The sequence below is a fragment of the Drosophila kikkawai genome, chromosome 2L, assembly GCF_030179895.1.
Source record: "Drosophila kikkawai strain 14028-0561.14 chromosome 2L, DkikHiC1v2, whole genome shotgun sequence".
NCBI classification, from domain to species: domain Eukaryota; kingdom Metazoa; phylum Arthropoda; class Insecta; order Diptera; family Drosophilidae; genus Drosophila; species Drosophila kikkawai.
Window position 1 is genome coordinate 21,934,674 of NC_091728.1, and position 15,463 is coordinate 21,950,136.

Below are 15,463 nucleotides of genomic sequence, written 5' to 3' on the forward strand. Positions count from 1 at the left end.
GCATTGCAGTCGCACTTTTGACGCCCAGTTTTTGCTTTTTTCGAGGGGGAGGACTGACCTTACCAGCGAAAATCTACCCCTTGGGTAATGCTTGGCAATTGTTGTATAATAATGTCCAATTTCAGCTCGTTTCGTTGGGCGATGGGCCCAGTGATTTAGTGGATCGCAATTGGGGGGGCCGCCGAGTTAATTGGTAAATATTTACAAATGACATTTTGAAAATACTTCCTAAAATGGGTGAGCGTTTAAAAAGTGATCGTTACTACAAATAGTTCATCTTGCAAACTAATGTTAGTAATATTAGTAAAGTCTCTCTATAGTTTAGTCTCAAGAGAATGAATTCAACTGAGTTTCTACTTCCTAGAAGCATGGAAATATACTTCAGTGACCTCTTCTTGTTGGAATTTCCCACCAATACCACCTATCCATTCATATTTACCAAAGAATGTATGCTATCCAACTTTAATAAGGCCCTCCATGACCGTAAATTATAAGAATATTAAGGTAACCCCAGTGCGGCAATAAGAATGCATTCAAAAATTTCTCATGAACCGATGGAGACAATGGAATTGCCTTGTGCGCTCTGCGATGGGGAGAATATCTAAGGAGCGACCTCCATTGAGCGGTGAAACATGCATATTTCTCACAACCAACACACACACACACCCATTACAGCAACAGTGCTTAATTGAAAACGGCATCTAAGCTGGGGAAGTAACACCAACAACTTGCAACTCAGACGAGGCGAACTAAAAGATACATTAAAAAATTTTCAGGCGTGGAGAAACTTTGAGCTTCCATGTTACGATCTTCTTGGGCCTAAATGCAGTGTGCCCTCTAGTGGTTAATACACTGAAAGAAATGTTTATGATATCTGTGAATCACACAGCAAGTAAAATAACTTTTATTTAAGGTCTAAGAACCTTTGTTATAGGCTTATATTTCAAGCTAAGAACTTTTTTAAAAATCATTTTTAATATCGTATTAAATATTTGGGTAATCCACTTTTTTTGTCTGTGTCGTGTAGGTGCAGTTGTTCGTTGTTTTAATTACCTTGCCAGCGATTCATGCCTGCCCCCAAACAGGGTTACTAACGATCATCTTGTGAATTCTCCACCGATGCGCCTGCGCATTTCCTTAGCTGCTTTGCTGAGCTCTAAAGTTTTTCAGTTTTTCAGTTTTCCAGTCTTTTTCTATCCGCTGGGAACCGTACCCAGCGAGGCAAAAGAAACCCTCAAGTGCATTCTTCGTGGGCTTTTTGGGGGAAACACTTTCGTATGTGTTGAACATCTGCTGAAATTGCCATAAAATCGCAGATGCTTTGCTGTTGGGCCGCCAACACTTTCACACATTATGCTAGGGAGCTGCTTGTCTCACTTGTTGTAGCTCATTTTGTTTTATGGCCTGTTCAATTTGATGTCAGCCCGCGGCTGTCGAGATAGGTGTGCATGGGAGGTATTTTCCTGGGCTTATTGAAAAGACGAGGGGAGTTTTGGGAGAGGAGAAACATTGGTCTCAAGTATTATCAATAATTCGGCACATTGGCAAGACCCCATTTAAAGACAAAACGGAAAATATTGGTAACTTTTAATGGTGGTAAAAGCTAATAATAAAATATTTAGCCTCAAATAATTACCTTTCTTTTTCATTAATTTCCCATTTCACAAGCCTATAAAAAAAGCAAAACCATTTGATGGGAACATTACCAAAGTCCGCGTTGAGAGCTTGATTGAGAGCTAAACTTGAATTGGCGCAATGCAATTAAAGTCTGATGCGACGACACTCAAAGAGTTTAACGACTCCGATATTTATCCGTTCTCGTTTCAACTCTTCCGCTTCTTGATCGTCGCCTCTCCCACGGGGGTAAGAACCCATTTCTTTTATCATAAATCATTAAAGCTTAATTAAACTCCGAGCCGGAACCGTAACAAGACAGAAACATGACCACGGACACTGGGGTCGTAATGAACTCATTTGAGTGAGCTTTACGGGCCATAATTCTAATCTGTAATCTGTGGGCACTTAAGAGTCACCAGCTGACGGCTGCTTAAGTATCGAGACACGTGAAAGATTTTCGAACGCTTTACGAGCTACAAAGGCCAGGTATTAAGCTCTAAAAAAAAGGGGAATACTCAAAACCTATCTAAAGACACAGAAAAAACACTAATAATATAGGATAAGGACAGGTTTAAAGGTGTTTTAAATGGTTTTTGAGAGATACTTGAATTTAAAAAGTTAATTAAATATTAGAAATGTAATTCCTTGTTCTAAATATAAAATAGTTTATTTTCTATGATAAAATTTAATTTTCTTTACTTAGTTTTCTATAAAAAACTTACCTTTCTATGCGAAACCACAAGCGGCGTGTGATGATTATGATGATGATGATGATTGTTGTTGTCGAAGGCTGTTGAATAAACAAAACAGAAATAACAATTAGAGATTGTATATTAATAAAAGTGTGTAAATAAAATAAATTCGGTTACAGTTAGCGGAAAGCCATTGGAGCAGCCATAAACGAGTCAATTGCAATTAAGCAGAAAACCAAACAACAACAGAAATTGTTCACCTTTCCAATTGCATTTTAAAATATGCAAACATTTCTCGTCTACCCTCCCGAGCTCTCTATTTTCTTGGCTCTGCAACTTCCGCAGTTGATGGCCAAACCCAAAGTCTGGCTGGAAAAAAGAGCAGAAAAAAAAACAGACAGCAGAAATTGTAACAGAAATAACAAACAGCAAAGCTTGGAAACGGGTTCAGCAATCATAAACTTGTTGTGCAGACGGACCCGATGAAGTAAGGGGTGAGCAGGTGACAGCGCGGGGGGGCGGCACGGTCCGCACATGACCAACAACTGTTCAGCGGAAAATTGTCAATGAATAACTCGAGCAATTGTATTATAACTTATATCTCTATAACCGACCTGGAGTATCCATAACGCGCTTGGCATTTTGTTAAACAATTAAATGCAATTTTCAACTAAATAAAAAAAAAATAGTTGACTCAGCCGCTGGCACCGTCAAGGTGCCCGGTTTGGTTTCGGTTTGCTTTTCAGTTTTTGATTTGCTGACCGGCCGGCTTTTGATTACAAACTGCGACAAATGGCGCGGAGTAAAAGGGGCTGGTGGGGGGCTGCTGGCATATCATGGCCCAGCAATTCCACTTTGCGATTTATTAAGCGTGACTGACTGACTGACCGACCGGTTGGTACACCCAAAATTTGCACCAACTTTAAATACAACCAATAAATACCTCAGTTTAGAGAGTTTTTTATTGCAATCAACTTGATTTGGTTGCAGATAACAACACAAAATATGCTAATGTTGATGGGGTTTTTATTTAAGTTACTTTAAATAGGATCAGGGTATTTATTTTCCTTAAAAAAATATATATATTTAGTATACGAAACAAAATAAATTGATGTTTAGGACTCTGATCAAACAAAAACCTAACTTAAGCATTCAGAATAGGTTGACTCTTCATACCTTAGTTACCTGAACAGGCTTAAAACACTATAAATTCTTCGGTAAGACGTACATAAGTGTTGGATAATAATTATCTATTTATCCATCTTGTACATAAACCCAACTATTTTTTTTGCTTCTCTACTATTTTAATTAACGCTACCCCACCTGTTCTTTTTCTACCCGCGAAAAGACTAAAAAGTTATACAATTCCTCAGCAAGGTGAATCATACCGCCACACATCCCATGAATTACGGTCCGGCCATTGTGTTGGTTCCGCATTAAACTCTTGACCTAACCGCAGGTTAGTGGAGTTTGCGGGTCAGGCAACCAGAACACAGTTTTTTTTTCGGGAAATAAACCGAAAAAATAGTACAAAAAGAGTCAAAAAGGCAGAGATGAGCTTTGACTACCCAGCATGATATCATTATGATGTGGCTGGGCTGTCCATCACTTTCGCAGGAAATGAGGCAAGCAGGCAAAAAGGCAGCATTTCGGGGAAGACAGGAGAGTGCAAAGAGGAATTTTAGGCCCGAAGACATGCCGCGACTCAATAATTAAATAATAAATTTCATGCTCCAAGGCAGGCAGGCCGGCGGTTCCAGTTAATAATTAATTGACATTTAGCAAAGAATTTCAAATGAATGGCAAAAGGCTGATGCTTCCTTCCTTTGCCGTCTTCAAATGCTGTCGAAAATTTGCTCAAATTTGGGTTTTATTAATGCTTGATTTATGGGACAGCCGTAACGCTTTTTCTTCTTTGCTCTGGGGTCTGGGGAACATGTGCAACTGATTGATAGCTATTGAATAAGTTGGCGAACGTTACAATTTGAAATTCACAGAGGATCAGCTCGCGAATTTGAGTGACTTAAGCCGGCAGCTGTGAATAATTAGGGTTTGAAGCTGCTGAAATTTATTTGCCAGATGTTGGGATTAATGATTTCGAAAAGATATCACAGGTCACCCAATAATCTGGGGTGATTAATAATGCTAAGTGGCTGTATTTAGATGGTTTATGATCAGGGAATAGGTCACAGAAATTCAGGCAGGCAAAGATAAGACCTTTCTTTAGATTAAACTCTCAGTTTGGTTGTTAAAAATAAATATGCACATAATTTAAGAACAAATTAAAGTGAGTATCAAATAATTTCATAATTTTTGCAACAAGTTCATCAACTTTTAGTCAATGGCCTCTTTGTTAAAACAGGAAAATAAGTAAAGCTCCCAATAATTGTATTTCCACATCAAGATTCTCGCTAAAATGTGTCCAATTCCGTTTATTTTGTCCGCGCCTCACATGTTTCTGTCTGAACAATCAATAAACCAAAGAGAATAAAATCGCTTTGCTTTATCAGAGAATGAATCACCGTACGTCAAGTTTTGAGTCGCTTAATTGGTGATCCAACATTCAGGCCCGCCGACCCGTAGCCAAAGAGAATGGGATTCTACTTTCCTATATATACGATTGCCGTGTACTTTGCTCGCAGTGAAAACAGAAATTAACGAACCCATTTCGATAAGATTAGATTGCCAAGCGGCGTGGACAGTTCAATTCAGCAAAAGGCGAATTTCAGCAAAGAAAATTGCATTTCCGATTGGGGAATTGCGAAAAGAAAAGGAGGCTCCCCCAGCACAGGGTCAAACAATGGACTTTCCTCTCATCGAATCCAATTAATAATAATAAAGCCGAAGCCAAAGCCAAAGCACTTTGCCTGGCTGACTTTCAATTGTTTGCCTTCCACAGCCTCAGAAATCCCATCATCGCAGTCCTCCTCCGCTTGCATTTCATCAGGTTCAATAGAAAACTACCAGTATATAATAAAGTTTAATAAATGTTGTGCTGTGGTGCTAGGTGTTTTTTTATTTATGTTTCTTTTTTTCTTTTTTGTGGCCTGGGTTGTTTGTGGTGGTGCTGGAGTGCATGGCTTTGATGGTTGACCAAGTGGCCTCATGGCAATTTACTTTCTAATGTCATGAAAGTCATGTGCAAGTCAACGGCAGCCCCAGACTGAGTTGCTCTCTTCGACGTTTGCACTTTTTGTGGTATAGTATAGATGTTTTATAGAAATTGATAACTAATCTAGGGAGAAAAAACACGATATCTATGCAGATTTCTTTTGCTTTTATCAGAGTTTACCCTTTTTCGCGAAATTAATGAAGCAGCGGCAAAATCAGAAATCTTAAGCGATTCGTTGAGGCGTCAAAATGTAAAAATCGTCGGCTCTTTAAAAACCATATTTTCGTCGCTTTTGCCTTTTCATCTTGGTTTCTAACTAATAATTTACAGCATTTTTTTGGGAGAGTGGAATTTTTTGGGCATGGAGGCTCGCTGCTAATTTGCCTTACAACATCTTTAAAGTTAAAGCTAAAATATATATCAATCAAATGCGGGCAATGAGCTGTTGATGAGTTTTTGTTGGGTTTTGTTTTGGTTACAATTAAGTGCATGCCGCGTCTCTTCGTTCAAATTATTAATTAATTAATAATTAATAAGCGCGGATGAAAAATGAATCAGGAAATGATAGATAGTTGGTAATTAACTTAATTAGGGGCGTTGGTTTTTGGAGTGGTTACCTAATAATCGAGCGAAACAACGATTTTGTAAGTTTTAAAGAATCGAACTGTAAGCATTAATATAAATTAGGGTTTAAAGTAACCTTGAATGCTTCTTTTTCAAATGTAATGAAAGTCGGAGGATTGCTTTTTTAAAAAGTATATAAATCTGCATTTCCTGTACGGGTTTAATACATTCCCACAGCTTAATAACCATTACGTTATTTTAAAAATTACTTCATCCATCATTAAGTCAAAAACCATACATATTTCCTCCCAAGTTCCCAGGCTATTTTTTGGGAGCTCATTGATTGCGGCTATTTTACATCATAAAACAATCCTCAATTCAAAAAAGACTTGAATTGTGACCGCAGTTCAGTAACAATTCCTGCGGCACAAAAAGCCCAAGAAATTCCCAATCAACTGAATGGCATTCCGAAATCAGCCAGAAACCACAATACATATCCCATGATCCCCATTCTTCAATTATCGCGTGTGCGACTGTTGCATAAGGTTTTTGGAATATAGTAATTCCAAACAAAGGGTGGACACAAAAGGCTCCTAAATGCCATAAAAAATCCATGGCCTGGACCGCTTTAAATGTCACTCTTGCTTTCATCTTTTGTGACCGAGTGAAAGAGCGAAATTATAAATGTTTATGGCCTCCGATTCCGAATTAAATTCGACAAATAGACGAACAAATTCATAAAATATGCAGACTATGCAAATTTGCTACCAAATTAAAATAGTTTCCAACCAAAGTCAGGCCAAAAACCCACTGAAGATACCCGGGCTGAATATCTTGGTATCTTTACACAGAGAAAATAAATAGATTACAGTTTATAAGAGGATATAAAATCAACTTGTATAGAAGGTTATGTGTTTAAAAGATTTTTATTTATCCTGAAAAGGTTTTATTCTTGGGGATTATTCTTTAATCTTTAATTTAAAATCTTTCATAACATTGCATATTTTTCAGTGTATCTCAACGTGCGCCGGCACAGACAACTCGTCAACAGGTTGAAACCCCAGATCGGCAACAACAATTGTTGTTTATGGCCATGTTGCTGGTGTTGTTTTCCACTCTTTGAGAAATGTGAAAGATGAAAGCGTAAATGCTGATTAAAGATCGTTTCTTCCATATGAATTTATATTGTAATTTCAGCAGTCGCCGCGCCGGCAGTATGCAAAGTGAAAGAGCCACTGGAGAGCCGGGTGAGACTCAGTCAGTCAATCAGTCGCTCGGTTAGTCGGTTATGATAACAGAGATACGACAGCACCCGCTCTACGGGTCTGCAAGTCTCTGGTCTACCGTCTACACCAATCTGCAGTCCACCGTCTAATTTCATAGTCATCAACTGACTGAAGCGGGACTCAAGCCGAGTAGAAAGCGAGAGTCTCGATTACAGTTTAGTTGCGCCTGCGCAGTCATCGCGGCCCCGTGGAAAATCACCATCAAGGTGAATTACCCCAACGAAGACGCCCACGCGCCCGTCCTCTCCCCCCTTGGGGTAAATGTGTCAATCGAAATTGGATCTCTGGCCGAAGATGAATGTGTCTCATGAATACAGACATTAAACACTTGAGAGATTGCAATAGGAGTGGCAAAAACTAAATATATATATGTATTTAATAGTATATATTTAAGTACCCTTGAGGTAAACAAAGAGTTTAGCAAGCTCTTTACTTTAAAGTTGAAATTATAAAAAGAAACTAATGAAAGTCAAGTAAATTATTTGTAAATATTTTGTTCTTTAATTTCATTAACCTGACCAATCCCAACTAAGCCTTTGGCTTTACTAATTTACAGCAAATAAAGCCATAATCTAATAATCTAATCTATCTGTCGCTTATATAAAAAGTCAATTATCACTAATCTAGTACACCTGGCCCTCGCTTAACACGAGGTTTTTTAGGAACGTAACCCCCGTGTTAAGCGAGGGCCAGGTGTACACTATTTTTGAAGTGACCCATCAAGTGGCTACATTTGAACATTTTTCCATAAATAGAAATCACTTCATACACTGCAACACACACTGAACTTGTTGGTTTATCTAAAAAGAAAAGCCATAAATTATTTTCTTAGACTTTAATACCACTTGGAATATATATATTCCTTAAGTAACCCTTTAAAGCAAGGTCGTTCTGCCCTGAAATAATTTTACAAAAATAGAACCTTATCAAATATATAAATTGGCTTATCGTAGCACACTTTCTTTCGCATATCCGAGAGCCGGGTTCGAGTTCCCATGGGGTAGAGAAACCCACTCGGCACATTTGGTGGAAGCACCAGGGTTAACAAACCTTTTAGCAAGTTTCGCTTGTCTGCTTGTCGTGTACCTTCTGAGCAAAGCTGTTTTATGTGGCTGCCACTCGACACACATTTGGACTATATACCCCGGCACATGCATTACCGCCTGGCATATGTACTTTTTACAAAACGATAAGATAGGCGTACGAAAAGTAGCTCTATCGGGGACCGCATTTACTTTACGGCTTCTGCCGTTTTCGATTGCGTTTAATTGCATCAAAATGTATTTATAATTCGGAGCGTGATCGACAAAATAAATAACAGCTGACGATTCAGGGTCACTCGGATCGCTTAGGCCCCGATATGTCAGCTCAATGGACCCCACACACTCGCGGACACAAGTGTCATCCAAACAACGGATGAAAAGAGCGGCCACAATTTGGATTATCGTGTGATTTATTGAACCACAGAGACGACGCACTTTCAAAACCCAAGCCCCGGACTTGCATTGAGTCTCTCCCCATATGATCCCAAGGCGACAAAAGTATTTCCATTTAAAAATGCAGCCAAAGCGACGGATTTCGTAACACGAATGCAAACTGCACAGGTGAACAAGTTTAGGAGAGGCCCGAAAAAATTATACATTTAACACTAACAAATAGCAGACCACATTTGGGTCTGTTTCTTGTATGTGGAACACTCAAATTTGGTTCAGGTTCGTCGTGCTCTTATGTCATTTGTTGTCATTATGAAAAAATTATTATATTAATTTTGTGCCAACAAAAAAAAACTGGAGCGCAAACAACAATAGCCGGCAATTAAATTTGGGTCTATGATGTGTCAAAAAAAATATATGTCTCGGGCAAACGACAAAAAACACGTGGCTAAAGCTTCAGGTGGGGTCCCCAAAAACAACATACAACTATTGCAGCATATTGACCATAATAAATGCATTTCGGAGAGCTACCTAATCTGAAATAAACATAATATATGGTCCCAGATTCCAAGAAAATTCGAGTGGGATACAGAGTTAACACGGGTTGCTAAATCGAAATAGTTTGGGACTTGTGAAATTAGAGGGAAGAGGCTCAACATTTTTATATTTACTAAATTAAAGATTAGTTTTTGGAAGGGCCAATGGAAAAACAATATAAATAATTTAAATTTAAGGTTAATATTCAGAAGAAATTTGTAAAACTGTGACCTTTCAGTCTAAAATATCTACTGGCTAGAAATCGTTGACCTTAAAACAAATTGCACTTATTTCAAAAACTCCTCTAATACCCGCTTCATCCGAAAAAAAAAACGCTCCCCATAGCATCCGCCTAATTGAGCCGATTCAGCTGGCTAATAAATAGGCGGCCCATTACAATTATCATTTGGTAACTCTTCATTTAGACTCCACCCAAAAGCTCTTACTAGAGATAAGCATCGGCTAACCAGAAATTAGCCACAATTGGCCCCGACCAATTAAAGATACTTCCAACTGCCAGACCGTTTTTCTTTCCTTTCTTTTTCAGAAATGAAAAAAAAAAATAAAAAACGGACAACAAAAAGTGAACCAATTTGCTGCTGCTGAGCTTTAGTTTCGTTATAATTTTTGTTTGGGCTTCCATAGTTTCGGGGCATTTGTTTGTGTAATTTTTAGTGTAATTATTTAAACATTAAACCAGTTGAGCGGTCAGTTGTTTGTTTTGTCAGTAATTTTGTGCTTGTTTTTTTCTTTTTCATGGCAGTGAAAACAAGAAAGTCATAGAGACATGAAAATGAAATATCATCACCCATCCGGGCAGCGTGTATCAAAAAGTGACTAGGCAAAGGGATATCCATCCGAGGGGAGAGAGAAAGATCTCTTTGATTAATCCGAGTGAAATTTGTTCAAAAACGGAAGAACAAAATTAAGTGCGATGATGGTTTCGTGGGGCAAAGAAAACTCAACGAAAAGCAAGAGAAATAAAAATCAAAGACAATCAACAGCTGGCCGAGAAAGAGAGAGAACCTACCACAACATTTTCCACCATTTTCCGATTTCCCGATTCCCTGGAACTGCGCATGACCCATGACCTTGAAGTGAAAAGGCTCCCCAATGTGGGCGGATTTTTCAGCGGAAAATTTTCACCACCCAAAACACCTGCTGGCGTATTCTCTATCCTCCACCAATTTCTGTTTGCCTGGTGAAAAACGTAATGGCGAGTTTGTGTGTTGACAGATTCAAGCGCCAATTTCTGCGGAGAGCCCATGAAAATGTGAAAAACTCTGGTCGAGTTTGCTGCGCTCCTAATCGAGGCGCCAGAGGGCGCGGCGACCCGACGGCGCCGTCGACGTTTTCCCATCAAATGCTCCCATCTCCCACGCCTCGAATTTCATGGTCTGCAGTTGGCTGGGGGTCCCGAGGGTTGCCGAGAGCTCCAAGGGGCTCCGACCGGGCTCTTGGCTTGACTTGGAGTCCGACACAATCAATGATTCGCTGCGCCCGGCGATGCGGTTGTCAGGAGGCGATGGAGCGCGATTTTCAGTCCGAGACCGGCGGAAATCATGACCGAAATCGAAATCAAGAGGCAGCGGCAAGTTCAAAGCCCCCACTGTCAGAAAGTGTAACCTGCGAAAATATTCCCCCATCGATTTTATTTCGGATAAAACAGAAGCAGCCGAACGAAAACCATTAGAAGGTGCTAGGCATCTGATGGCATCTCCCGGTGGTAATAACTTGTTTGAGCAGACTAATTGCCGCTGCCGGCGGTTCTATTCTCGTCTGGGACTCTGAGATTCCCGGGGCAAACCCTTCGATATCTCTCACCTAATGGCTTTGATTTTCGCTGCTGAATTAGCAGCAATTAAGGTGTTACAAGGTGATCTCTGTTTGCCCCGAAGAAAGCCTCGATGATAAATATAAACAAAGGTTAGCCCAAAGTTATGCTTGGCTGCCTTTAAATAATAAAGCCAGAAGGGGTTCTTAAGCCTAGAAACTAATGCCACAAAAATAATTTTATTTAATAAGTTCAAATTTGCATTTTATTAAGTTCTTAACATTTAAATTTAACCTTGAGAATATAGTTAATACTGATTTCAAAAGTTTTTAGATTGGGTTTGATTCGGAAAGTGAATGCTTAGCGAATTGCAACACATTTACAAATGCATTAAGTACTTTAAAAGGGCATTGAAATCAAAGTTTTATAGGAATATTTCATGGCACATTCTTCAGCAAGACAGCAGTTATCTGCTTAATAGTTCCTTCACCTCTGAGATGCACAATTTAATTTATATCTGAAAGCAACTTCCTGTATCTGTGTGCCCTTAAGAATACCCGTGTACCCGGCTAATTGCTTATAAGAAGCAGCTAATTGGCCTCGCCGATACATAAAGCCTGGCTATAAACAGAGTTGGCCTGGCCAAATAGAGAGAGACCTCTCAGACACTCTGGCCCATACAAAGATCATCGCTCAGAATGTATGTATAAAAATGCAGTAGAATGCAGTTAATGCTGCAGCCCAAGAGCTGTGAGTCACATGAAGGGCCACCTAGGAGATCCAAGATCCCATCGCACAGCCCACTCACAAACGCATTTTCCAATTAACGTGGCTTATCTAAAAGCCGATAGATTACCGACCTGTATTTTGACAGTCTCCCGGACGAATGATTAAACAATTAGCTGGCAGACAGCCACAGACACGTTCTGTAGATCCGTAGATCTGGAGACAAAATATCCCCCATCAATTACAAAAGGCCAAAGAGGGGGTTAGAGTCTAGATAACACTTGGAAAAAATTCTGACATTATTCGAAGATCTTTTGTTTCTAAAAAAAGAAGTATAACAAACGAATGGCTTAGTAATATCAGAAATAAAAGGTTACTTTCAGGGAAAACTCATAAAGTTTGCTAATTTTTAATTTTTCTTATATAACTTTTTTCTCTTTTTTTCAATTTTCCAACTCTACTATTTCTGCTTGCCATCATCAAAACATTAAGAAAATGATCTGCATTTTCTTGCTGTGCACTCAAAGCCACAAAAGAAAGTGAAAAATACTGGGTACTGGGTGCTGAGATGGGATGGGATGGTACCTTCTTCATGGGAGTCGCCGTTTACACTTTCCCAAAGCCAGCACGCAATCAGACAGAAGTGAGAAGGAGAAAAACCTCAATCAAAGCTGGCTGCATAACTTAAATGCAGAGGTCATCATCAGTCCGCCGGTGCTGGATAGTTGGATAGTGTGGGTTGTTTGTTTGGAAAGCGAGGGGATTCCGATGCCAATAGTCAGATGGATGGCACACGGAAACGCACATCACGGCACAAATGGCCGGCCGAAAATAAAAGGCCAGCCAGCCAAGAAAGAAAGAAAGAAAGAAGTTAACTGTGGCTTATTAACTGAAAATGAAAGCGTTTGCCGAAAAGACAAAGAGCCGTGTCCCCGTCCGGAAAGGCATCACTTTAACCGGTTTTCCGGCCCAGCTAATCACAGCCCCAGTTTTCATCACACTGCTACAGTTCCGCATCTGCAGTCGACACCCAACTGACCTCTGACAGCCCGAAATAAAAATAAAAGTAAAATAAAATAAATTTTTTGGGAGCTACCCATCCCAGAAAAAAAGCAATATACTAAATTCAAGCCTATTCAAATGTATAAATCGCAGGAGGTAACAACAATTAGCGTCACAAAAATCATATAAAAATGTCATTTAAGGTTAGTAGTTCGTCACGTTATCAGAACTCAAATCACTCACTTTATATACGTTTTATATGGTTACAATCAATGTTTCCGTTTATATACAGATCCTATAGATTAAAGAGAATGTACCGGGCAATTGCTCTGATAAGAAATTGTGTTTTTATAATGGAAAATCTAACAAAACCCTTAACTTTGTGAAATAATGAAGAATATATACCATAAAAATCAAATATTTTATATATAAACATATATAAAAAAACGAAAACGAAACAAAAATTTCAGCTAAGAAGTAGAATTTAACACTTTTCGAAAATCGTACTGAAATTTGTAATTATTAATAATAATATTCTGAAAAACATATATATATATTGAAATAATATTTTTAACAAATAAAGTTTTGGCTTGAATACTTTTGGAATCCTTCAAATTTCAACTAATTTAATGTAAACTTTTAATATTATGCCAAGAAGTCTAGAAGTCTATTTTCAAAAACAATATTAATTTGCTAACAAAGCTAATATTAAGCCCTAGAAAAGTACAAATTTTGAGAATTTCAAAACATATTTCCAGTTTCAAATAAAAGCCCTCCACTAGAGGCATTTGACTTACCTCGATTGATGACGATGGCGCTGCCGTCACCGCCGTTGGTACTGCTGTTGGTTGTGGTGCTGCTGCTGGCGCTGTGGTCCAGCTGGTCCCGGGAGGAAATATCCACTTCCGGATTGCGCTCCTTGGTCAGCTCCGCGCTCTGCTGATCCCCCGGCGGCGGCAGGCGCTCCTTGCCAGAGAAGTGGACGCTGCCGTCGCGATGGAAGTGCAGCTCAAAGCTGGCCGGCAATCCGGACTCGTAGTCCGCCGGGCGGCAGCTGTGCGCCTGGACGGCTACTTTGTAGTAGAGCGTGGTGAACTGATGGATGAGCGCCCAGGCCTGGTCCTCGGAGAGCGGGGCCTTGAACGAGTCCAGGATGTTGTTTAGGGTGACGCACTGCTCCGGGCAGGAGCACTGGTGGAAGGCCAGCCGGACGAGCTGGTGGCCCGGCAGCTTCTCCGAACTGCTGTGATGCTGGCCAAGGGACACTGCATTCTTGGGTGCCGCCTTGGGGGCGTCGCCATTGGCGCTGTCCGGCGAGGTGGAGAGGAAGCCCTCCTCCGAGTCCTTGAACTTGGACGGGGGCACGGGCGCGGACTCCGGCTCGGAGGCCTGGTGCTCCGTCATCTTGGCTGGCGATTCTTAGTTCGTCTTAGCACTGGCCCACATATAATTTACTTGCACTCGAGGCGCCCTTCGTGTAACCTACGAATTTCACAATTCTTGCTTGTTTTCAGTATTTTCCACTTTTTTTTTATCTGGTTTACGTTTTATCTGGTTTGGTTTTTGAACGAAACACAATCGGATTGTAAATGAAAGGAACTAAAGGCAATAATATTGCCGCACAGAATATCGAATATTTGTTTGTGGCTACTACATTTAACACAAAACACAAGGCAACGCGCGACGAGGGGGTAACGAAACAAAAAAGAACACACGAAAAACGAAAAAAGACGGAAAATTATGCTCGAGAATTATTATTGGTGGTCACGTTTTCCTGCACTTTTCGCATTTGCCGTTAGGTTTTCGGGGACTCTGCTTTGCGGCTTAGCTTCGCCATGGGATTTCACAACACTGATTAGGATCGATTAACTCGCGCGCACTCCTTGCTATCGATATATGTATGTATTTTTTTAAATATAATTTCTTATTTTTTAAATCTATGTACGTCTGTTTTAATCGCACTTATTATATTCACTTGTTCGCTTTGCGCTTTCCGCTTTCACGTCCGTTCGCGCCGACATAAAATTTCGCTCTGCCTTTGGAAGCCGTTCACAAAAGTCACTCAGCTGTTTGGTTGCGCTCTCTCTCACTTGCCATTCGCTGCGCTCTCTCTTTCTCTCTTTGGCTTTTTATTTTGATTCCGGTTTTCGCTGTGTTTCCCTCACCTGATAAGAAACTTTGACTTTGGCTTTGCCTTTGGTTTTGCTTTTTCTTTGGTTAAAGTTTATGGTGTTTGGTTTTTTTTTATATTCAGTAAATTTTGGTTTAGCTGCTGCCAATTTCGGAGAGTGATTCGTGTTAAGGTCAAAAGCGGGAGTCAGTGTGGGCCGCCAGGTGGCGCATAAAAACTTGTGCGTCGCCGGAAATGGTTAAAACTTAAAATAAAGCGTTAAAAATTGCAATTTAGAGTTGTGCTTAATGTGCCGTCGCAGAGATCGTATTGCGATTATATTCAGGGAGTAAAAGACATTGAGACGTCAGCGTAACCATTTTATCAAATACAATATATTTAAAGTCTACATACGATACATTTTTTCGAAAATTAATGATTTTATAGATTAGGGCTTTAAATATTATTATATTTCCTACCCAAAAACCTAATTTTGTAAGCGTATTGAGATGGCGTTTCTATAATTTCAAGCAAGCTCTTTAGGAAAAACCACCGCCTCATTAAATCGGAATTCGGCTGTGGCAGATGCCTTATCTATATAGCATTTCAC

The 15,463-nt window shown here is 39.8% G+C and overlaps 1 protein-coding gene across 4 annotated transcripts in view; it reads right to left on the reverse strand.

Annotated features, from left to right (window-relative positions):
• spir (spire type actin nucleation factor) overlaps positions 1 to 14,656 on the reverse strand; it is a 41,846-nt gene extending 27,190 nt beyond the window's left edge. The window contains exons 1-2 of one of the 4 annotated variants that reach the window (XM_017165353.2): positions 13,541 to 14,656; positions 2,340 to 2,407 (exon numbers count right to left, since the gene is read on the reverse strand). In XM_017165353.2, coding sequence (XP_017020842.1) covers positions 2,340 to 2,407; positions 13,541 to 14,147 — 675 coding nt within the window. In that variant the 5' untranslated portion in view covers positions 14,148 to 14,656. The remainder of the gene's footprint in view (positions 1 to 2,339; positions 2,408 to 13,540) is intronic. The other 3 variants (XM_017165352.2, XM_017165347.2, XM_017165350.3) reach the window with 3 other exon arrangements.
• Positions 14,657 to 15,463: the final 807 nt, after the last annotated feature.